Here is a 24,594-nt window from a genome sequence, read left to right as displayed (position 1 = left end):
AAACATTCTGCAGGGATGGTATCATCAAACGAAGGTCTTGTTGGGAAAAATGTGTTAGTCTCTGTGAGACTATGATAAGTAATTATGTAGACATGAAAATGAAATGAAATGAAAAATTTGTTTTATTTAAAAAGCCTTAACAGTTCCCATGTATAAAATGTGGAGGCATTATTTTTCAGCAAACCCTCAGACATAAATTACAGTTTTCTAGAGTCCTCTCAATATATGGTAGTGGACTATGTGCCTTCCCTACAGCTGACCTTAGGTGGTTATTCTTTTTGTGTTGCTTTTCAGTTTTATGTCTGCATATTTAACATAGTGTAACTGTGTCAAGAAGTACACATCTGACACTTATTCAAACTTATAGCATTGTTTTCCCTACTCATCTGCACTCACCTTTCTGTGTTCCACAACAGTTTTCTTGTAAGGTCTACCTCCGTACTTTGTTGAGCACCCCTTTAATGCTCTTGTGCCAACAGTAAAAGCCCTCAATGAAATTCACTGCTCTTCATTGACTCTTCTCTATCTTTTATTTTAACCCAACTTGCTAAGGGTCCTACGGTGCTGCAAGTGTTTTGAAAGCTACTTTATCTGTGGATGAATTAAATTTCCTAAAGCTTCTCTCAATGAATATGGCCTGGCATGTGTTTTCCTAGTGTTTATTTCGTGTGGTCATTCCACTTTAGATCACTCTGGAAAGTTAGACTCGGAATGTTGTTCTTTTGAATAATGTCCCCCTCCGGACCTCTTGTTCCTGGCAGCCCATGAGGCCCCCCCCCCTTTCCCCCCCTTACACACACACACACACACACACACACACACACACACACACACCTCTCTCTCTCTCTCTCTCTCTCTCTCTCTCTCTCTCTCTCTCTCTTCTCTCCCCCCCCCCCCCTCCCCCTCCCCACACACACCCCATACACCATACTTCATGGCAGTATATGCCACAAAACACAGCCAAATCTGTTCCCACGTTGGTGCTATTACCACATACTCTATGAATGCATTTCTGTTTGCAGTAACTGTCAGTCAAATGTATCTGGGCACCTATGTGTGTAATGCATAATTGACCACAAGAGGCTGGAAACTAGGGAGTATTGTGTTGTCAGTAGAGAAGCCGTAACCACAAAATACTTTGGTCAGGAGGGCTTGATGCTTTGAATGTGGACGAGTCATTAGATGTAACCTAAGTAACAAATTAGTTGGGGACATTTTAACCCTTCTAATGTTACCAGAGTTGACTGTTGGTGATTGTGATTGTGAAATGGAACTAGGAAGGAACAATCACAGCTAAACCGTACCAGGCAGACCTCGTTTATTGATGGGCAGTGACTGACAAGCATTGCAAAGGCTCGTTATACAAGATTGCATGAAATCAGCAGGAGGAACCACTTGTGATTTCCAAAACTTTACGAAGAGTCCAACAAGCAGAATGACTGCATAGGCAGTTCAAAGTAATGGAATAAAGTGGTTGAGCAGCTCCTCATAAGGCACCCATTTCAGCAATCAGTGCTAAGTGATGCTTGAGGTGGTGTAAAGAAAACACAACTGGGGAGTGAATGACTGTGGGAACGAGCTACTTGGGTTGATGCATCTTGCTATACTGTGTGGCAATCCAATGGAAGGTTTTGGGTTTAGAAAATGCATTGGAAATGTTGCCTTCCATCATGTATAGTGCTAACAGTGAAGTGCAAAAAACTGGTGATGTTACAGTACAGGGTTTGTTCTTTGTGGTAAGGGTGTGATATGTGTATCAGAGTGACAATCTGACTTGTCATAAAGCAGCTTCTGTGTGGTAATGGTTTGTGGACAGTAACATTCCTGTAATGGACTAGCCTACCTAGAGTCCCAACCTCATCGCAGCAGAAGACCCTTGGTACAAGCCATAACATTTGCTTTGCTCCAGAGACCGGTGTTCATCACTATTTTCTTTGGTTTCACTTCTTGAGGAAGAAGGGGCTGCTATTCCTCCACAGAAATTTAGACATGTCATTGGAAGTGGCCTCACCAGAATATAAACCATCATAAAGGCAAAAGGCATATTGACGTCCTCTAACAGGTATTCAATACTAATGAGCAGTAGTATTGATAGGAACATCGGTGGTATGAAGCTTTGGATCTGGTCGTAAGGCATGCTCATATAGGCTATGTTTGAGTTGAGTCTTAGTTAAAAGTGTTGTCTGACAAACATTTTCATTTGTTAGTGGAATGTTTCCTGGCTTATTTTCCTGTTTGGGGTGATGAAAGTGGGCCATTGAAAGAGGCCAGTAGTTGATCTGGAGCTCAGTTTTCCAATTCTCTTGCATTTTCTGTCTCACTGTACAGTAAGGGTCCACTTACAGTGCCCCTGAACTGTGAACCAGCTTCTCCTCCTCTGTGGAGTTTGATCCGCAGCATCAGTGTGGTGAAAGAGAATTTTTCTTCTGTCTAGTGGCGTAACACACCCAGAGAATTTGAACTCGACGTATTTCCTATAACATACAATCCTGACTTCTTCCCATTGATTGACTGCATAAGTGTGAAATTCCAGTTAGATTTTTGTGCGAGTGTGTCTCACAGTAGACTCGGAACAATTTTTTACAATAAAATCTGAACATCTGTTGTCTTTTCAGCGATGGTTTCTTTGATGCCACGGAGGTCATATCCACTCCAAGCCCTTCACTCCTGGCTCCACAGAGAAAATGACTCCATCGAGCAGGTAGAAGTACCAGTCTGTGGCCCTCATCGCTGATAGAACCGGATTGGTACAACTTTGATCTGCACAAACTGCCTGAAACTTCCAAAAAGTGGGGTGTTTCCTACTTACTAACTACCTTAACCTATGAACATCTTTAATCAGCCAATGGAGATCAAGGATCTGGAACATCCCATTCTACAAATGATATTTTACATCTCATTACAAATGTATTCTGTAAGTACAAGCATAAAAGTGCTGATGACAGTTCTGTCTCATTCTGCGAACAAAACAAGAACAAAACATTATTTAGCATCTGTCTCGTGAGTTCCACTGTTTCTTGGAGCTTTGACTGCTGTCGTCAGGAGCAACTCACAGACTATGCTTATTAATTCAATGCCTATCCGTCCCGTACCCCCCTCCCCTTCCCCCCCTTTTACAATAATTACAGAAGTAACTATAATTTACCAGGATCGAACAGTAGAAAATTCAAGCTGGAATAATAACAACATTATTAAAAGGATAAATTGATATTCACCATATAGCGGAAATGTTGAGTTGCAATTTGCTATATGGTGAGTGGCAATCTGTCCTTTTCATCATGTTGTCATTATTCCATCCTGAGTTTTCTATTGTTTGATTTTTGCCCAATGGCTTTCTTCCATCTCATAACCCAGAGCTGTTTGCCTTTGTTACTATTTTCGAACATATTACTATACTCTGTCTCTGTCCTTATTTCTCTTCTGTCCTGTGTTTCACTTGTCCAAACTGTAGCACACTCTCTTTATAAGATGCACCATATCAACTGTCTCGTCTTGCGCAACATGTGGTTGCAAGACTCTGCTGATTGTTGATGCAGTGTCTCGTGTCCATTATTACTCCCATCGATATCATAAATATAGACATTCAAATTGATCACTCTCGCATATTTTTGCGCTTTATTTTCCGTACTTACCTGTGCCACGCAAACTTGTACCTCATCCTACCAACCACTCCTCACCCACCTTCCCCTCACTCCTCTCTCATTCCAAAACTTACGACTCAACATCTCTGCTATATGGTGGTAAGATCCACTTCTGTGTGAATGAGGCCTGGCACATAGCTGCTTGTTTACTCATGCACAGCACATTGCATGAGTTACAACCAGTCACTTCTTGCTGCTATCTGGATAACCACTCTGCTTAGGACAAAGACACTCTTGTTTCCACTATCAGTTCTTATTCAGTACCCATCACATAATTACATTGGCTTTGTTTATGGAACACATATTCTTATTGGGTGTGGACAGAAAATTGGGGACCATTGATGCTAGAAGATATTCATGGAATTGAAGTTGCTTAAATACTGAAAAGTTTGTTAATGTATTTCAGCAGGTTACATATAAAATCACTTTTTAGTTACCCTATATTAGTGATTAAAGTACAATATGTTTGCTTGCAGAGGTTCCGAAAGGTGCAAAGATAATAGATATATATTGGGGACTTCAGAAATTTGGTACTATTACGTACATTGGACTTGGCAATGACAATGCTGTAATAGAGTTTGCAGACAGGTAAGTTTCTCCAGGGGGAGGTGTATTATTTCTATGTACTTTCAATGTTATCATGCATTTTCTGAAGTGATCTTTCATTGTTGTTTTATTTCTGTACTTTAGCAGATCATGTTCATTTTAAGAGAAGCATTTCAAAATTCAGTATAATGTTAAGTTACCAGACACAATAAATCTATAAGATTCTAAAAGTAATGACTAAATTTTAGATTGTTCATTTCAATCAAGTCACCTGCCTTTCACAATCTGTTTGCTACTCTTTAATTCTGTTATTGATCCTAACTGTTGTTAGGATCCCAGTCTGAAGATGTCCTATCAACCAATCCCCATTTTAGTCAAGTTGTACCACAAAGACCTCTTATCCTAATTTGAGTGAATAACTCTTAATGAATTCTGTGATCTAAACTTCTGGTCTTCAGTATTCTTATGTAGCACCACATTTCGTCTGAACTGTTTATCATCCACACTTCACGTCTGTAAAAGGCCCTACTCAAGATGAGTACCATCAGAAAAGACTTTGTAACAAATCCTTCATAGTAATTATGTATAAGCGTTCAGTGTGGTACCAGAAAAGTGTGAAATTACAGTGTACAGCATTAGCAGCATTGGCTCTGGCAGGATTAGATCTTAGGAAGGTGGGGGTTTTTTTTAAAAAAATTTAAAGTTTCACTTTCCTTTATTTTCAGTTTCTGCGCAGTTAAAAGTTCAGTGTTTACTTATTTTCCTGTTGATGACAACTAATTTACACTGCACATTAATAAAATGTTGTAATTGTTAATTTTAACTCTATTAGGTTTATATATTCACTGGATAAATAAATTTATTAATTATGTAACAGTGTGAAGTATGAAATGCGTATCATACGGGGTGATTCAAAAGGTTGTGCACAAATTGAAGGGACTGACTGAGGAATTAAAATACAAAAAGTTTGGAATATTAACTTGATAACTGCATCCCGCTGTTAGACAGTTTTCATAAAGAAATGTTAATTCCGAAAATCGCTATCCACACATGTGTGCAACCACAATAGTTATATTTTGGAGGTATTGAGGCCTGAGCCAATTGTCCCAGCAAACCCATTAGGGGTTGGGGCGAGGGCAGGGGCACTAAATTTTGGGACAATGTGAGAAGCTGACAGAATACATATTACTCACAACTCGCTTGATTACGCAAGGAAAAAGATTTTTCATATTAACAGAATCTTCCGTCAGTTCTTGGTGGAACAGCATTATAATAATAAATGAAAAGCACCAGTTTGCTTTTGTTCTACAATATTACTTTTATTGCTAACCAGTTTGCGGCTTACAAGGCCATCTTCAGAAATTTACAGAGTATTATCACCAAAGAAGTTCAATGTTAGCAGACAATATTGGAAGAGAAGTAACACATCTAGAGTGAAGTAGAAACATACAGTAAGTAACACCTCTGCAATGAAATAGTAAAAACTGAACAGTACATAAATAACAATGGAGTTGATAGGAAAACCTTTAGCACAAAATAGGAATAGCATGCCTACATAACAGTTCTATTAATAAACAAAACTAATAAAATAAGATAAAATTAGTACTAGACAAGGCAGCGTCAAAAGGTATGAAACATGGAGAATGATACACAACCACTTAAAAAAAAAAAGAAAGAAGAGACATTTGTCAATGTAAATACAGAACACAAAAGCTTTTTGCAACCAAGTAGCTAATTACAAAATGTGCCAGGAAAGGAAGTAAATGATTTCATGACTGTTTGCACACTCCTAGCATGGAAAAGATTGCCTCATGTGACTGTCACGTTAAGAGTATGACACAGCATGGAAAGGGGATGCATTCTGTCCAGACTTTGAAGGGGGCATACTCCTGTACTATCTCAAATGCAATGTGAGGAGCCATCTGGTATGGCTTCAGGTCATGTCTGCTTATGTTCCAGTCATTTGAACAGCACAGTAGTGTACCATGTGATACCTCTTGTGAGACATTACACTGCTGTGATTTTTCAACAGGACAACATTCTCTAACATACAACACATCCCTATGAACTAACTGCCTGTGTGATGATGGTGTACTAGGGTTGCCCAGAAAAGTAATGTCAGTAACAAGGAGAGTGGGATAGTTTCTGAAACCATTCGGACTGTGATGTAGGTTAGAATTCGAGGTATCTTACCTTGGTGGGCCCACATATGAAGTAATCCATAAAAAATTCATAATTTTGTGTTATGTTTTAGATCCTGAAAACTGACAGTAATAAATATAATTGTAATGTAGTGCCTAACTTATCAGACTGATATGCAGAAGGGTATAGGTTTGAATCGAGTCAGGTGCTTCAAAATTTTTTGATTTTGTAATCTTTGCCAAAATTACTTTTATCATTATTTTTACTCAATTAATTAGAAAGAAACTTCCACATGGGAAAATATATTAAAAACAAAGATTCCAAGACTTACCAAGCGGGAAAGCGCCAGTAGACAGGCACAATAAAATAACACACACATAAAATTTCTAGCTTTCGCAACCAACGGTTGCTTCTTCAGGAAAGAGGGAAGGAGAGGGAAAGACGAAAGGATGTGGGTTTTAAGGGAGAGGGTAAGGAGTGGAAAGACTTACCACACACACACACACACACACACACACACACACACACACACACACACACACACACACACACACACACACACACACACATCCATCCATCCATACATATACAGACACAAGCAGACTTATTTACAGGCAAAGAGTTTGGGCAGAGATGTCAGTCGAGGTGGAAGTGCAAAGACAAAGATGATGTTGAATGACAGGTGACGTATGAGTGGCGGCAACTTGAAATTAGCGGAGATTGAGGCCTGGTGGATAACGAGAAGAAAGGATATATTGAAGGGCAAGTTCCCATCTCCGGAGTTTGGATAGGTTAGTGTTGGTGGGAAGTATCCAGATAACCCGGACAGTGCAACACTGTGCCAAGATGTGCTGGCCGTGCACCAAGGCATGTTTAGCCACAGAGTGATCCTCATTACCAACAAACACTGTCTGCCTGTGTCCATTCATGCAAATGGACAGTTTGTTGCCGGTCATTCCCACATAGAAAGCGTCACCGTGTAGGCAGGTCAGTTGGTAAATCACATGGGTGCTTTCACACGTGGCTCTGCCTTTGATCGTGTACATCTTCCGGGTTACAGGACTGGAGTAGGTGGTGGTGGGAGGGTGCATAGGACAGGTTTTACACTGGGGGCGGTTACAAGGGTAGGAGCCAGAGGGTAGGGAAGGTGGTTTGGGGATTTCATAGGGATGAACCAAGAGGTTACGAAGGTTAGGTGGACGGCGGAAAGACACTCTTGGTGGAGTGGGGAGGATTTCATGTCCTACACTCGTTGTCTCTGCTGGAAATATCACTTTGGCACAAAGAAAAATAATCCTGATCCGACTCCTAATGATCCAACTCCCCAAGACACTATCCAAATTGAACCATGCCTGGAACAGTTGTGTCCTCCATCACAGTGGGACCCACTTCCTCTTCCTCAAAATCACCCTATCCAAACCTTCCAGGAATTTCTCACTTCCACCCTTGCCTCTCAATATTTCTTGAAAAACCTTAATCCTACTCCCAACATCACCACAGCCAAAGCCCAGGCTATCTGTGATCTGAAAGCTGACCGATCCATCATCATTCTTCCGGCTGACAAGAGTTCCACGACCGTGGTACTTGATCGTCGGGAGTATGTGGCTGAGGGGCTGCGTCAGCTTTCAGACAACTCTACATACAAAGTTCGCCAAGGTAATCCCATTCCTGATGTCCAGACGGAGCTTCAAGGAATCCTCAGAACCTTAGGCCCCCTAAAAAACCTTTCACCTTACTCCATCAAACTCCTGACCCCACCGACACCTCGCACTCCTACGTTCGACCTACTTCCTAAAATTCACAAACCCAAACATCCCGGCCGCCCCATTGTAGCTGGTTACCAAGCCCCCACAGAACGTATCTCTGCCTACGTAGATCAACACCTTCAACCCATTACATGCAGTCTCCCATCCTTCATCGAAGACACCAACCACTTTCTCGAACGCCTGGAATCCTTACCCAGTCTGTTACCCCCGGAAACCATCCTTGTAACCATTGATGCCACTTCCTTATACACAAATATCCTGCACGTCCAGGGCCTCGCTGCAATGGAGCACTTGCTTTCACGCCGATCACCTGCCACTCTGCCTAAAACCTCTTTATTCATCACCTTAGCCAGCTTCATCCTGACCCATAACTTCTTCACTTTTGAAGGCCAGACATACCAACAATTAAAGGGAACAGCCATGGGTACCAGGATGGCCCCCTCGTACTCCAACCTATTTATGGGTTGCTTAGAGGAAGCCTTCTTGGTTACCCAAGCCTGCCAACCCAAAGTTTGGTACAGATTTATTGATGACATCTTCATGATCTGGACTCACAGTGAAGAACAACTCCAGAATTTCCTCTCCAACCTCAACTCCTTTGGTTCCATCAGATTCACCTGGTCCTACTCCAAATCCCATGCCACTTTCCTTGACGTTGACCTCCATCTGTCCAATGACCAGCTTCACACATCCGTCCACATCAAACCTACCAACAACCAACAGTACCTCCATTATGACAGCTGCCACCCATTCCATATCAAACGGTCCCTTCCCTACAGCTGAGGTCTTTGTGGCAAACTATTTTTTTTGTTATTAATTTTCTTCCATTTCATCATCTAATGTTCTTGTCCATGTCATTGCATTCATTATTTCTGTTCCACATTTTGCATATTTATTTATAATCTGTTATTTTGTTTAAATCTTAATCATAGCTGTTTTGTCCGAAGTGCAAATGTTTGTATGATGATTAATATAAAAAATGTATATCTTGTACGTAAGATATCCACAGAGGGAGACCAAGAGATGAATACACTAAGCAGATTCAGAAGGATGTAGGTTGCAGTAGGTACTGGTAGATGAAGAAACTTGCACAGGATAGGGTAGCATGGAGAGCTGCATCAAACCAGTCTCAGGACTGAAGACAACAACAACAACAACAAAGATATACACAGGACCGTAACCTACATCACCATACATATTGTTTCAAAAACTCAATCATATCACTGGGGGACTCTCCTTGTAAGTTCACAAAAATTAATTCATAGATAAATACAGTACAGAGCCTCAATATTCTCCAAAATGGGACCTACCTACGTAAATACATTTCTGCTACTAAGATATCCAAGTGTTGGAGGCATCCTGGAAGGCCTGTGTTGGAATTTTATTTAGGCAAGTGTAACAGTAATTTCTGTGTTGTCAGTAGTCTGAGGATGGTGGCCCTTTAGATTATCTTGAACCAGAAAAACAGAGAAGAATCTTGTGGAGTGGGACTGGTGCAGCATTGACAATTCGTTTTTAACCAGATAATGACTCACCAAGAAGGCAGTGTGGCTGGTAACTTTGTCTCAGTGTAGTTGCAGGGAACTTGTGATGTGTAGTCTGGACACTTCCACCTAAAAGGCAGCAGTGACAGTCTCTTTGTAGTGGATGTTACCACGAATGTAAAAGAAGACAATGAGCATTGCCTTTACTTTGGATCTACTCGTGCATGCATTCTTTGGGTGTGGTGACGGTGAGATGTGCCCCTTGGAGCTCTGTGTCTGTGTCAGGATCGTGTTCAAAATCCCCAAATCTCATCTTCCGTTATAAGACTGTCCAAGAAAAGTAGCATCATTTCTTCGCTGTTCCAGAAGTTCTTCAGTCAGCCACCCAGTTGAACCTCTGGCTATCGGTCAAAATTTAAAGTTCACTTCCTTCACATTTTCTTCATTTTTTGATATTGGAGTCATTGTGGCCTTCCAAAACCACCTCATGTCATTGGAACTCCTGCTGTTCCAACAAATATGCTTATGCCTGTTCAATCATTGGAACAGTTTTTCAAGTGAGTGGTGCATTGTGGCTAAAAGTGGAGCACCAAACGTAGTTTCACTTTGGTAAATGTCTCAGCTCTTTAGGTGTTTGAAGAGAGCTGGGGTCAGGTGCATTGGGATGCTTAACAACCCCCCATCAACTAGCGTAATGCATAGACACCACTTCAACTTATAGGAGCGTCAAAATAGAACTGGAGCTGATACTTGTGGAGAAACTTTGTATTTACTTGGTCAGTGAGATTCCGCAGTCTGCCCTTGAAATACGATGTAGGACCAGGTAGGGGCCGAATCTACATTTCTGCCATTATATCAAGGATATGGAGAGTCAGTTAAAACAGCTGCAAGCCAGCTTACCTCAGGAAAGAAAACATGTACCTGATATGCTTCGCAACCTAATCATTGGGAGCATCTGGGCCTAAGGTAATGCAAATTCCCACTGACAAGAAACCAGCAGTTTGCTCATTTCGAGAATCTAGTTGTTCATTTGCTATGATTTTTTAGTCTCTGAAGTACAGTCACATCTTTAAGAGCCACTAATTTATGTGTGGGCTTATGTGTGCCACTTGTGCAGAAAGAGCACACTTCATTTAAATAAATAATTGTTGTTTCCTTTTTAAACTTGCATCTGTTTCTCAGATTAGTCTCTACTTTTCTTTGATCATGGAAATCAGTCTGTGGTTAAGATAGCAATGTATGCTAATTCCTTTCAGGATCTCAGTTGGTAAAGTACTGTCGAGCCACCCAGTTAGAGTGAAAACGAATACAGTGCGTGCTTCACATGAGCCCGAATGGAAGTCCATTTGTGAGTATTTTGGACTACTGTAACAGATACACATGTTTAGCCTAAGTACTTGCATGCTGCTATATCTGTATGGAATTGCTACAGGCATTTCTTTTCATATTTTTTCTCTTCATACCGAACACTGAACTGCATTTAAACAACACACATGATGTTTGGCAGTTGTACATGTTTAGGTGTAAGATGTTAACACCTTTACCTGTTTTGCCAACACTTTACATGTTCATTCATTTAGTTATTTAATTTGATTGGTTTGGACCTTTTGCTTGGCTTGTACCATGTGTGTACCTCACATCGTTCTAGTCCATGGTGCCCATCCAGCTCCTGGTGTCTACTTTTTCATGTAGTTCATATTATCCATCATAATCTATTGACTACATTTCAGTTAAAATACACTTGTTAGGTGACAGTTTAATGAGTTTAATGTCTGTAGATTTGGCACACTGTAATCTGTAACAAACAATTTTGTTAAAAATTGTCAACATTTCATTATGAAAGCAAATCAGACTGTGGAGTATTTAGTATGGACTGCTAGATCATGAGAACTGGTAGAAATGCCCAAGCCTTAGGGACATGACAGGCTGTTCGAAATTGTGTCCAATGGAGATGTATTATTTATTATTGTGTGGTTGGTTTTTTTTGCAGCGGGACTGGTCAACATGCACGAGACATTTACACTAGATCCAGACATAAAGGCAGTCCTGCAGAATGAGGACTCTTTTAACCAGAAAATTGCCGATCTGGTTAGTATGGCCGATAAATTGACATTGGACTTTGATGATGACATCGATGATGGTGTCGGCAGTCGGGAACGTCATCCTGTGTGTGCCGTGCTGGAGAGGATACTTCCTGACGAGTTAGTTCCCAATGTGAGAGTGTACCCGTTTGGCTCTCGTGTCTCCGGTACTGCTCTGGAGACGAGTGACCTCGACATCTTCATAGACTGTGGTAAGTACCTGCTTGGAAATTTACATCTTTACAATATGAGGAAGTGTTGAATGAAAGCCTGGTTAATTTTAAATATTATTCACTGCACATTGTGTATAAAGCTTGGCATTTTGATTAGTCTCCTTCATTGACCCATAAGATACAGTTCGTTCCTAGTAGTCTTTAACATTAATTTTAGCCCTACATTTAATGTACTAAAATCATAAATATGAGGTACTCACTTTTTACAGACATTATAATTTTTGATGTACTATTTATATGTATGGGTTACTAACAGAGGCCTTTATTTTTGGAGACCTTTATAGTTGTTTTCTGAGGTGTGTGTGTGTGTGTGTGTGTGTGTGTGTGTGTCCACATGTTGCTTATAACATCTTCATTGCTTACTCTACTGTGTTTTAAGTACTCTCTCCCTCAAAGTAGCTCCCTCCACTGGCAATACATCCTTCCCAACATTTCTCCCACTTTCGGAAAACCTGGAAAAAAACTTTCAGGGATTGAATGAAGGGCTCTTGTCACATTATTCTGAATCTTCTTCACGATTTGGAAATGATGTCACTTTAAGTCGGGAAACAGCAAGAGGTCTGTTGAAGGCTAGACCTGGAGAATAGGGTGGATGGGGCATGACGGGAGACTCGGGTTTTGCCCGACAGCGAGTGCATTGTTGCTAAAATTTGATGACGCAGTCCTGTGCTGACACATACTTAGTTAGCAGATTTTTAAATAGTTAAATGACAATGTAAACAGATCAGCTCAAAAGCCCCCAGGGGGCTCACCCCTTTTTGGTGAGTTTGTGCTTGGCTACCATAGGGCTCCAGCCTTTGCAGTATCTTTTCCCTTTTGTGCTGTATGTCGATCCTCTACATGTTCTTCCCCCTTGATGAACATGTCTGGGATGTTTTTTGGAACGTATTCTGCATTTTCGGTAGCCTAACATCAGAAAAGTCTCTCCACTGCTTTTTGTTCCTCTTCCTTTCTTTGTTCCCCTTCTCCTATCCTTCCTCTTCTTCTGCGTTTGAGGTTCGTCTTTTTCTTCTTCCTCCCTGTGTAGTCATGAAGGCTGGCTCACACGTCTGACACATAACAGGTATCTACATCTACATCTACATCCATACTCCACAAGCCACCTGTCAGTGTGTGGCAGAGGGTACTTTGAGTGCCTCTATCAGTTCACCCTTCTATTCCAGTCTTGCATTGTTTGTGGAAATGAGCCACTCATCTTCTTCACAGTCAATATCTACTAAGCGGAAACGAAATGAGGCTAACGATTCGAAGACCCTCCCAGTTGCACCTCACTTCCCCATGGTTTCACGTACTGGAGACGGTGAGTCCTTTGCGAAGGTAAATGCGTTTATTTTTGAGAAAGGTGTTGACGCAATTGCTGGCCCTGTGAAGCCCTGTTCTCATTTACACAATGGCACTTCGCTTTTGGAGACTATTTCTGATTCTCGAGCCCAACAATTGCTCACAGCTTCTCTCCTCCACGGCTGTCGCGTTCGTGTCGAGGCCCGTAGCACACTGAATTCTTCGCGCGGTAGTGTTTACAATAGGGTGCTCGATGGTGTGATCGATGCAGAAATCCTGACGTACCTCTCTGATCAGAGTGTCATTGCAGTCCATCAGGTGACGAAAAAGATAGATGCATCCTCATTGCCCACACACGCTCGTTTTGACATTTGATATAGTAGTACTTCCCTCCAGGATCAGAGCAGGCTATGTAGTTATCAGTCAGGCCCAACGCACTGCTACTGGTGTAACAGTTGCAACCACAGTCGCACGTCCTGTCGACACCCGGTCAAATGTGTAATCCGTGGTAAGGATGCTCACGAGGGTGACTGTCCACTTCCTTCTCCTTGCCGCACCTGTTGCAATGACGATCGTGCAGCCTTGTAACGAGATTGTCCCGTGTATCTCAATGAGTGGGTTGTCCAGGAGATCCGGGTTGAGGAAAAGGTGCCATACTCTGTTGCTCGCAAATTGCTGGCTAGTCGGAAACCCTGCAGTTTACCATCCGGCACTTACAGTAATTTTTTCGGTACCTCTCGCTCCATGAAAGACACGGCCATGCCGACGTGTGACCTCAAATTGCCAAGTGTCGAGTTAAATCCCCATCTCCTCTTGCAGCTGTGCAACAAACCACCAAACTTTCCTCACGGGGCCGAGTCACCTGCCACACAACCGGCAGGCCAGAGAGGACACACAGAATACTCCCGGAAAGACTTTTTACGTCCCTCCAGCGAACAAACGTCTGAATTGTCATCTGCCACACTCGGAAGCCCCGAGAAATCAAACTGAGGCAAACAGTCTCCTCCTTCACCGACTCGGAGATCCTCTTCAGTGGTGTCACCATGTCATGCACTCCTCCGGCCGACCTCCGTTTCGCCGGTTTGCACCGCCAATTGTTTTTCTGCCCTAGACTTCGCGGACCAACAGAAAGAGAGACATCAGTCTCTGTAGATCTCGTGGACCGAGATCCTCCATCATCTGCACCCTGCAGCATTGAGTCTTTGAAGGCCGGCACTCGGCAGCCGTCCAGGTGACACCTCGTCATTTTTCGCTCCTCCCTTTTCCTCGTCATGACTCGACTCCAATGAAACATTTGTTGCCTTAGCTCAAACAGTCAAATTACATTTGCTCTTGGAATCACCGTGTCCACTTTTTCTGCCTCCACGAAGCAAAATTGCACCCCCATGACCTTTGGCCTCTAGCAATTCTCTCCAGTCCACTTTGATCTTCCCCCGAGCATGGCATTCCATCTCGTGGCAGAGTCATGGTGCTCATCCGGAATGACATTTATAGTCAAACCATCCTCCTGACTAACTGGCTTCATACTGTTGCAGTCAGTATTTTGCTTCCGCACTTCACCTTTCCCCTTTCTACTGTTCACATCTCTCCGTCGTTCGGTGTCACCAGGGCGGACTTCATCCAGTTTATTGGGCGACTCCCTCGGCCCTTTATGCTGCTCGGTGACTTCCATTTGTACCACGCCCTTTGGGGTTCTCCCAGAACCTGTCCGAGAGGAGCCCTCTCGGCTGACCTTCCAATCAATTTAATCTCATTTGCCTTAACACAGGAGCACTTAAGTTCCTTTCAGACTCCACGCATACCTATTCCCATTTGGACCTCTCCCTCTGCACTGCCCAGCCTGCCTGTCATCTAGAGTGGTCTGTTCCCTCTGACACGTACTCGAGTAACCATTTCCCTTGTGCTGTCTGTTTGCTGGCTCCCACCCCATCTATGTGCACACCTAAAAATCCACTGAAGGCTTTACTCCTTCCTGGTGACCTTTGACGGACAGTATTTCTCCAGGTGTGGTGACCAAGTAGAATACCTTATCAGTGTTATCCTTACCACCACAGAACGTTCCATTCCTTGCACTTCATCTTTTCTGCACCGTGTCCCAACCCCTTTGGTGGACTTGAAGTGTGCTGCGACACAATTTGTGTGTAGAGTCATGTTCTCATCATTTTTAACTGTCCATTGTATGATGGCTAACTGCATTCATTATAAGCAGATGTGTACAGTGTCATTGTGTTCTTCGGAATAGCAAAAAACCTAGCTGGATATCATTTACTAGTTCTTTTAACAGTTCCATTCCCTCTTCTGTTTCTGTCTTATGGGCCAACCTCTGAAGGCTCTCTGGGACAAAGATCCATTCACAAATTTCCAAACTGACAGTGGTAGTGGATTCCATAGTGTACCTTATTCCTATCTCCATCACCTTGGGCCACTATTTTGCAGAGATTTTGAGCTGCACGCACTATCATCCTGCCTCCCTCCATTGGAAACAAGTGGAGCAGGCTCGGGCAATCCCCTTCTCCTCTCAGAATTGTGACTGCTGCAATGCTGCCTTTACTATGAGTGAGCTAGATCATGCTCTTGATTCATCCCAATCCTCTGGCCCAGGGCCAGGCAGTGGTTACGTTCAGTTGTTGCAGAATCTTTCTCTTGCCTGCAAGCACTTTCTCCTTCATATGCACAATCACATCTGGGCAGAGGGCACATTTCTCAGATGCTGGCGTGAAGCCACTATCATACCCATACCTAAGCCTTGTAAGGGCAAACACCTTCCTTCAGGCTACCGCCCCATTTCTCTCACCAGCTGTGTGTGGAATGTGATTGAATGTATGATTCGTGCCCAGCTGGTATGGTGGCCCGAGTCCCACAATTTACTAACCCCACGGCACAGTGTGGCCTTAGAGTGCGCCATTCTGCAGTTGGCCATCTTGGCAACCGGTAACATGGTTTTCTGTGGAAATCCCAGACTGTGGCTGTGTTTTTTGATTTGGAGAAAGCCTATGACACCTGCTGGAGAACTGCTATTCCCAGCACTCTCTACACGTGGGGCTTCAGAGGCTGCACATGTCGTTTCCTCCAAGAATTTTTGAAAGACCAAGTTTTCAAGGTACATGTGGGTTCTGCCTTCTCAGACCCCTTTATCCAGAAAAATGGTTTTCTTCAGTGTTCCATCCTTAGCACGGTCCTCTTTGTTATCACCATTAATCCTACTATGGTCTCTCTCCAGCCTGCCATCTCTGGCTCCCTTTTCATTAATGATTTTGCCTTCTGTTGCAGTTTTGCACGGACTTGTCACCGTGAGTGGCACTTCAGCATTGTCCATGACCGTCTTTATACTCGTGGAGCATCAACATTGGCTTTCGCCTTTCCACTGACAGAACCATTTGTATGAATTTCTGGTGGCGCGATTGGTTTCTTCCACCGTCTCTACATCTTGAGCATGTTGCTTTTCCATTTGTTGAAACTACAAAATTCCTAAACTTTTTTGGTCCTCCCACACATCTTACCTGGCCGCCCTCTATATGTGGTCCCTCAGTGTCCTGTGTGTCCTCGGCAGTATTTCCTCTGTTTGTACCGGTCCCTTGTCTGTTTGCCCACTGGTATCTTTTACACTAGCCCAGTTAAGAGCCTGTATGCAGGAGCTGCCAAACTACTGCTGTCATTCTGTCGTGATTTTTGTCAGCAGATACGCATGTCGGTTGTCTGCTGTGCCTGGCCAGCCATGGTATGCATCCTTCCTCAATGACTCCTTTGATCGCCAGTATGGGGCACGCCCATCATCTCTATTACCTCCTGGAGTTTGCTTTCAGCTGTTGCTCTGGCAGCTTAACTTTACGCTACCTGCCACTGATGGGCGTGAACCGTCACGACCACGGCTTTGTGCGGCAACCTGTGTTCACCTTTAACTTCATTCTCTTCCTATCACCATAAGTTGCTCGGGCTTTACACAGAAGGCTCTCAGACTGACTGTGGTGTCAGGTGTGCCTTCATCATTGGCGCCTATGTTTTTCAGCATCTGCTTCCGGAACACTGAGCAGTATTTACAGTAGCGCTCTTTGCCCTGTATCAGGCTACACAGTACACCCGGCGATACAGGCTTTTTAGTTGTGATTCTCTCAGTGCCCTTCAGAGCCTGTTTGTGTTGTACACCGTCCATCCCTTAGTGCAACAGTTCCAGATCAGCTTTCACTTCTTCACTCTTACTGCAATCCTCGTACCTCACTCTGCTAGTTCTTTCGTTCCCTCCAATGATCTCTGTGTTGCCATCTGTCAGCAAGTGGTGTCGCTTTGGCATCACCACTGGTCTTCCCTTCACGGGAACCAGCTCTGGGGAATTAAACCTTTCCCAGTGGCTTGGACGACCTGTTCTCAGCACTCTCGCCAGGAGGAGATCGTTTTAGATGGGTTGCATATTGGGCACTGTCTTTTTAGCCTTTGCCATTTCAAAATTAATAGTGACCTAAGGCTTTTTTTCAGATGATGCATATATCCCTAATGAAGCACTGCCTGAAAAAGGCTGCAGAAATATTCAGTCACTTATAAAGTAGATTTTAAAGTGGTAGAAAAACTGCCAGTTTGCTTTAAATGTACAGAAATGAAAAATAATACACTTCACAAAACAAAAAACAAAAAAATGTACTATTGTGTGATTACGTTATCAGGTATTCACAATTTAACCAGTTAACTCTTGCTAAAACACCTGCTTGTAGCCATTTGTGGGGACATAGCATGCAATGCTCACATTGGTTCAGACAGAGTAAACAGGTGGCAAACTGTGGCACATTGGCAGGATATTCCGAAAGCAGTCATTTCGTGGAGGAGACTGCTTACAAATCTCTTGTTAGTCATATCTTAAAAAATTACACAAGTGTGTGAGACATATACCAAATAGGACTAACACAAATTGAAAGTGTACAAAGAAATTTGGTGTGAATGGCTTGGTTTTGCTTGATTTACAGGAGAGCGTCATGGAAATGTTTGTGGAAGGACATCCAGATAAGCCTTGATCGTGTGTAATTGTGTCCTCAATACTTGCACGAGGCATTTATATCTGTTACATGCATTCTTCAATGTACGGTCCAAGCCCGTATTTTTACCCTTTGGTAGTATAGAATCTCGACTTAATTACACTTCACATACTATAACATCTTCATATTCTCACATGACATTAACACTATCAGATTCATGCTCATATTTATGTATAAATAATTGTATTAAAAACAAAGATTCCAAGACTTACCAAGCGGGAAAGTGCCGGTAGACAGGCACAATAAAATAACACACACACAAAATTTCTAGCTTTCGCAACCAACGGTTACTTCTTCAGGAAAGAGGGAAGGAGAGGGAAAGATGAAAGGATGTGGGTTTTAAGGGAGAGGGTAAGGAGTCATTCCAATCCCGGGAGCGGAAACACTTACGTTAAGGGGAAAAAAGGACAGGTATACACTGGCACACACATACATATCCATCTGCATATACACAGACACAAGCAGACATATGTCTGGGACCCTATAATTGGTTTCATAAATTCAATCCCACACCTGGGGACCTTTCCTTGTTAGTTAACAAAATTCTTCTACTGCTTTGCATCTCATTTTGTTATCTGATGTCCTTAACATCACCTCACCTAATTGAACTACACTTCATTACTTTTGTTTTACTTTATTTCCTGTCCATCTTGTAACCTCTTTCCAAATTAATACCCATTCCATTCGATTGCTATTCAAAATGCTTGCTGTCTGTGACAGAATTACAATCTCATCGCATTATTCTTCTTCGTTATTTATCCCTAATTTTCTTCATTACATGCTCGGTGTACGGATTGAATAATGTGGAGGATAGGCTACAAAATTGTCTCAGTCCTTTCTCAGCTGCCGCCACCCTGAAATGTCCATTGATTCTTACAGCTACAGTTTGGTTTCTCTGGAAGTTGTAGACAGCCATTTGCTCTCTGTATTTTATAATACACTGCCTGACCGAAAAAAGGTGAGGCACCCGGAAGATGTGGTCGGAAGTCAATGTAACTTTTGCACATATAAACATCAGAAGTGAGTGTGTAAAATATTGGCATTGCAATTCTTGTGACAGAACAGCAACCGGTTAGTGTTACCAGGAAAGGAAGGATGTATAAGGGGTGAGAGAGATGAGCAAACACTGTGGATGACCAGAGTAGCTGCACACTCGTGTGAGGCAGCGTTATCAGTGCCTGACGAGTCCGAAAGTGTCATCGTTGTGGTTCTCCATTTGGTTGCCTGGTAGAATTGTGCAATATCTAGATTTGAGGTGCAGTTGAATGTGACGGTGGCCCAACGTCAGATTGCGTGGGAACGTGAATGGAAGTGTACTGATTGTCAAGGTTCAGTCGATCACATCTGATGACCATAGGGGAGGATCACCATATTGTGCACCAAACACATTGTGACCCTTTCACATGTGTGCCTGCCGTCTTGAGAAAAAGTAATGGAGCCCCTGCAACATTGGTCGGAAACTAGCAGCAGTCGAACTAGGAACTGAACATGCCATGTGTAGGCAGAGAAGCATTTGGAGTACTGCCATGACATTGAAGCATAGGCTGCTGATGAATAGCACTGTATTGAGTTCAGTGATGAATCGCAGTTCTACACAACCCTGTATTATCATTGTTGGCAAATCTAGCTGTGACCTGGAGAGAGGTCACAGCAGCGTTGCACCTGGCATTGCAGTGTAGGGAGCCATCGGGTTCGACACAAGTTCATGGCTGGTAGGGCGCAGTAAAACTCTGACAGCACAACAGTACAGAGTGAAGATCCTACATCCTCATGTGTTACCTCTCCCGTGACAGTATCATGTTGCTATTTTTCAGTATGACAGTGCTGTTCCACACGTGGCACATGTCTTATGAACTGTTTACATGACACTGAGGAACTTCTGTGGCCATCTGGAACCCCAGATCTGTCCCTGATAGAATGTGTGTGTGGGACCAGATCGTACGTCAACTCATTCCCAGTAATAGCAAGTTCGTCAATCCTCTGTTGACTATTGGGAACAAGGAAGGTGATGCGTAGTTCGTCCAGGTAATTTCGGACATGGTCCCAGTTGGCATAAAAAAACTCCAACGCAGACATTAGCTGTAACAAATACTTTTATTCAGAGAGTTACATTACCTTTCCTCTTTCAAAATGTCATATAAACTCTATTTCTTACAATAAATATGACATATTTGACTTCACTTTGAACGTTATCATTTTTCGCAGGTTCATCACCAGCAATTTGTAGTCCAATATAAAACACGTTAGTACCTTGAAACAGGCGATTTTTGACTTTACATTCCTTTTGTAGATCTGTCCAGGATTTCACTTTCGTTATATCGGCACTCTGTTCCAGCTTAGAATACGTTGTAAACTTAAACCTATTCCTTCTAGTATATTTAAGCCAAGGTACACCAGACGCCCTCTGTGGATTCAAATCACAAGAGTTAGTATCTCAAACCTAACATTGGCCCTATACACACATGTTACAATCTTGTTAATAATTACAGAGGCATATTTGTTACTAAAAAGCTTACTCATCGGTAATATAATGTTGCAACGTAGAAAAGTGCTTCGCTTTCTCATCATGCTTCTCAAGAGTGGCCATTTTACTATACTCAAAATGTACACCATCTGTTTGAGTGAACTCAGTACGCCACCTACACATTCGACCAAATATGGGCCTAGTTAGATTTGTCCGTCGGCGTATCCAACGCCGAGGACGTGCAGCACGAAACTTCCGGTACATCCTCATCCAACGAGATATACTGACAACCTCTTGCGCGGTCTCCACATCAGACACGTCTGCTGCATGCACCTCGTCCTTAAATGAACAACAATGGACAATATGACAATCTGCATGTAAAACTTTGAGTCTGGAAATAAGTGCTTCATCTCCAATACTAAATTCATTCGATACAAATATCACCAAGCCACGGCGTATAATAACCATACCAGGCTTATTCTTAACATTAACAGTCACTGGTTGGCCTTCAACTATACGCTTCAGAACAGATGCATATTGACTCCACCTGGGCAACTCACTCTTCAAAAACAATTCCCTTGTGAATACGACTATCGTAACCACCAAATCAGAATTCGGAACAAAATGGCAAATATACTTGCTGCTTTTTTGACAACACCTTCTCCACTAAAGTTGACTTGCCAATATTTGTATCACCAAATAAATATAATTGCTTCTTACGATCCTCCATGGACCGAAAGGCCTTGTTATTCCAGCGAACAACGTGGTCCGCCCAGCCATTATAACTTAAATTACACTCGCTCAAAGAATGCACAATGACCCGATTAGCCTGAAAGGAATCAAAGTACTTCTAAATGAAACGTATATCACTCCAATTATTAACTAAAAATGGATCTCTATAATCAAACCTACTAGTTTGCTCAGTCCATTTGCGTAAACGAACATTAAATGACAAAGCTGAATCATTGCAATTAGATAACGGTTGTGAGTCATGTTTAGTAATGTATATTAAAGCAGATTTCTGCGGTTCTACGATTTTGAACATCAAACACACCATTAATACTACCAAACATGAATTCCAAACCAGAACGAACTTCTTCTAAAAACATCTTAATTTTCACCTTCACATAACAATGCAAATGCATCAAATTACCTTGCGCAAAATGTTCCTCCGACACACAATACTTCAAAACAGACCAAACAGAAAGAATAGTATTAACAAAGTGTTGTTTGCCACCAACAGAAGAAGCATCGACTGTAGTAAGAAACGAATCGCTGCTCTTTTTATACCCACGATGACACTTAGGCGTTGCATCACCATCTGGAAAATGTCCAAGCCGGTCAGGCACATCCTGGCCTGCCGGCGTCCTTGGGATTACGCGAGACCTAAATTGCAGAATCGCACCACTAGTAATACTAGGTGGCGGCGATTGACTTTCTAATGGGGCTCCCACAGGGTTCTCACTCGAAGCAGATGCCCCTTCAGCTCCGAATAGGTACACTGGCATGCACGACAGCGGCACTTCCCATCCGTCGTCAAATTGAGATCGTGAAGAGTCTTCACCTGTCCGGTACTCCGATGAAGATTAATGCATTTACACTGCCACAGTTTTCTAAAAATTACTGTTTTGTAATCACTGAGATAATATCATGTTTATGTCCTTATTTGTCAGGACAAGGTTTGCACGAGAGAAAATCAACCAGAAAAGTCTGAAATTCGGATGGTGTTTTTTTATAAAAATTTCGATGAAGAAAATGTGATTGTCGGTTTGACAGTTCTGCTGTCACATGTTTTAATAACAACAAATTCTGATTGAATATTGATATTTTATGAAAAAGAGTACAATTAAAACAATAGTTCAGTATGTTATCAGTGGTGATTGTATCTTTGGTGTGTTGCAAGGATTGAATATGTCAGTTCGTGGTGTGTATGCAGGCAAATCACATGAGAATTCTACAGTAAATACTTTCTATTAAACTGACTGTGAGGAAGAACATGCAAGTGTGTGCTGTGAAAATGTGTGGTTTTGTTTTGCTTTTTGCAGTCATTTTTAGCAGAAAACAGGGAAGTTGTCTTCATGGCTAAGTTAATGTTCCTACGTGTTCATATGTTGAAACTGTGTGAAATACTGTCACTGAATTTACTACTTTACCGGTCCAGCAGCTGAAAAGGTCTCTCTCATACCCAGTTTACTAATGATTCCAATAGATTTACCAATTCATATTGACTTCTATTCCATTCAAGGTTCTGTGCACTATAACAGTACATAAGGTCACAGAGAGAGGAGAGGAAGAGGTGGAGAGAGAGAGAGACACGAGGTGGTAGTGGATATAAAGAAGGGGAAGGAGGATATGGGCAGAGAGATGAGGAAGGAGGAGATGGATAGAGTGAGTGTGGGATAAGAAACGTACAGGGAGCAGGAGGTGATGGACAGAGGTAGGGGGACGGGGAGGGGAGGAGAGATGGGGGGGGGGGGGGGAGATCAGAACGTATATCCAATTCCCATGCTTATTTAGCAGTTGCAATACATTGCTGGGTTTGCTAGTAAAATATAATAATGAATCCTTCTATACAGTCATTATTTCTTATCCACAACAGAGTAAATTTTTAATACACCATGTTTCATATTTGCAAAATAAATAACACCACAGCACTGCCGTGCCTTCAGGTGACACGTTCTACGGCGAGTATGTCCCGACCGTGGAGGAGCTGGTGTCCATTGTACAGACCGTGAAACGACAGCTAGCTAAGGCGTGGCCCGAGTTCAACCACGTGACGGCCATTCCCAGGGCGCGTGTGCCTATCGTCAAGTTCCTCCACTGTCCCAGCAACACGCGCTGTGACGCAGCCTTCACAAATGGCATCGGTTGCCGCAATGCTCGGCTGTTGAGGTAAGCTACTGCTCGGGAATGTGCATAGACTGCAACCTCCTCTTTTATGAATTTTGCTGTAGTTATGTTAGGATTCAGGAGAACTGTACAGGGTGTTCCATTCATCTTGATCGCACCAGATAACTTCTTATCCAGAAGTACAATAAAAAATGAATCAATCAAACATAGTATTAACTGCAGGACATTAACTACCTTGATTGCCTTTCCTGTAAATTTGTTCATTCCAAAGATTTGAACAGTAACACTTTTTTAAATAGCATCCATTTTTTATTTGGTTATCCCCTCCATCTCCTCAAGACTTATCTAGAAAGTATCACAGTTTACCATTAATATAAACATGACATTCTTTTTAAAAAGGGAACATAAAATGAAATTTGGCTCAACTGTACCAGCACACAGTGCAGGCTTTCTGGGTAATGTATTCCATCGAATTGCTGAAGTTGACACTAAACAAGTCAATCAGTCAGTGAGCCGTCTTCAGTTGATGGTTTGAGCGATCACAGTGTACAAAATGAGATGTGATCAAAGAGTAATGGGAATTTTTTAATTTGCTGTTGTTTCAAAATTACTTTTTATCTTCCAGAGTGAAATTTTCACTCTGCATCAGGGTGTGTGTGTGTGTGTGTGTGTGTGTGTGTGTGTGTGTGTGTGTGTGTGTGTGTGTGTGTGTGTGTGTGTGTTGTTTGTTTGTTTGTTTGTAACTTCCTTGTAGATTAAAACTGTGTGCTGGACTGACAGTTGAACTCGGGACGTTTTCCTTTCGCAGTAAAGTGCTCTGCCGACTGAGCTACCTAGGCACGACTCATGACGTGCCCTCACAGCTTTATGCCCACCAATACCTCACCTCCCACCTTTCAAAATTCACAGCAGCTCTCCTGTATTACTTGCAAGACTAGCACTCCTAGAAGTTTCATATCTGCGCACACACACACTGCTGCAGAGTGAAAATTTCATTCTGGAAACAACCCCCAGGCTGTGGCTAAGCAATGTTTCGCACTAGCCCTTCTTCCAGGAGTGCTAGTTTTGTAAGTGTCACATGAGAA

General features: G+C 42.5%; 1 protein-coding gene across 4 annotated transcripts in view; it reads left to right on the top strand.

Annotated features, from left to right (window-relative positions):
- Positions 1-24,594, top strand: part of LOC126292176 (speckle targeted PIP5K1A-regulated poly(A) polymerase-like) — a 102,786-nt gene that overhangs the window by 13,344 nt on the left and 64,848 nt on the right. For 3 of the 4 annotated variants that reach the window (XR_007552029.1, XR_007552030.1, XM_049986016.1), the window contains exons 3-6: positions 4,118-4,229; positions 10,836-10,927; positions 11,570-11,872; positions 23,329-23,551. Coding sequence is in view for 1 of the 4 variants with exons in the window: in XM_049986016.1 (XP_049841973.1) it covers positions 4,118-4,229; positions 10,836-10,927; positions 11,570-11,872; positions 23,329-23,551 (730 nt within the window). In the remaining 3 variants the exon portion in view is untranslated. Of the gene's footprint in view, positions 1-2,615; positions 2,915-4,117; positions 4,230-10,835; positions 10,928-11,569; positions 11,873-23,328; positions 23,552-24,594 lie in introns of all 4 variants that reach the window. The other variant, XR_007552031.1, reaches the window with a different exon arrangement.

The sequence above is a fragment of the Schistocerca gregaria genome, chromosome 9 (assembly GCF_023897955.1).
Source record: "Schistocerca gregaria isolate iqSchGreg1 chromosome 9, iqSchGreg1.2, whole genome shotgun sequence".
Classification (NCBI taxonomy): domain Eukaryota; kingdom Metazoa; phylum Arthropoda; class Insecta; order Orthoptera; family Acrididae; genus Schistocerca; species Schistocerca gregaria.
Note: the sequence above shows the minus strand (reverse complement) of the source record. Positions and strands in the feature narration are given on the sequence as shown.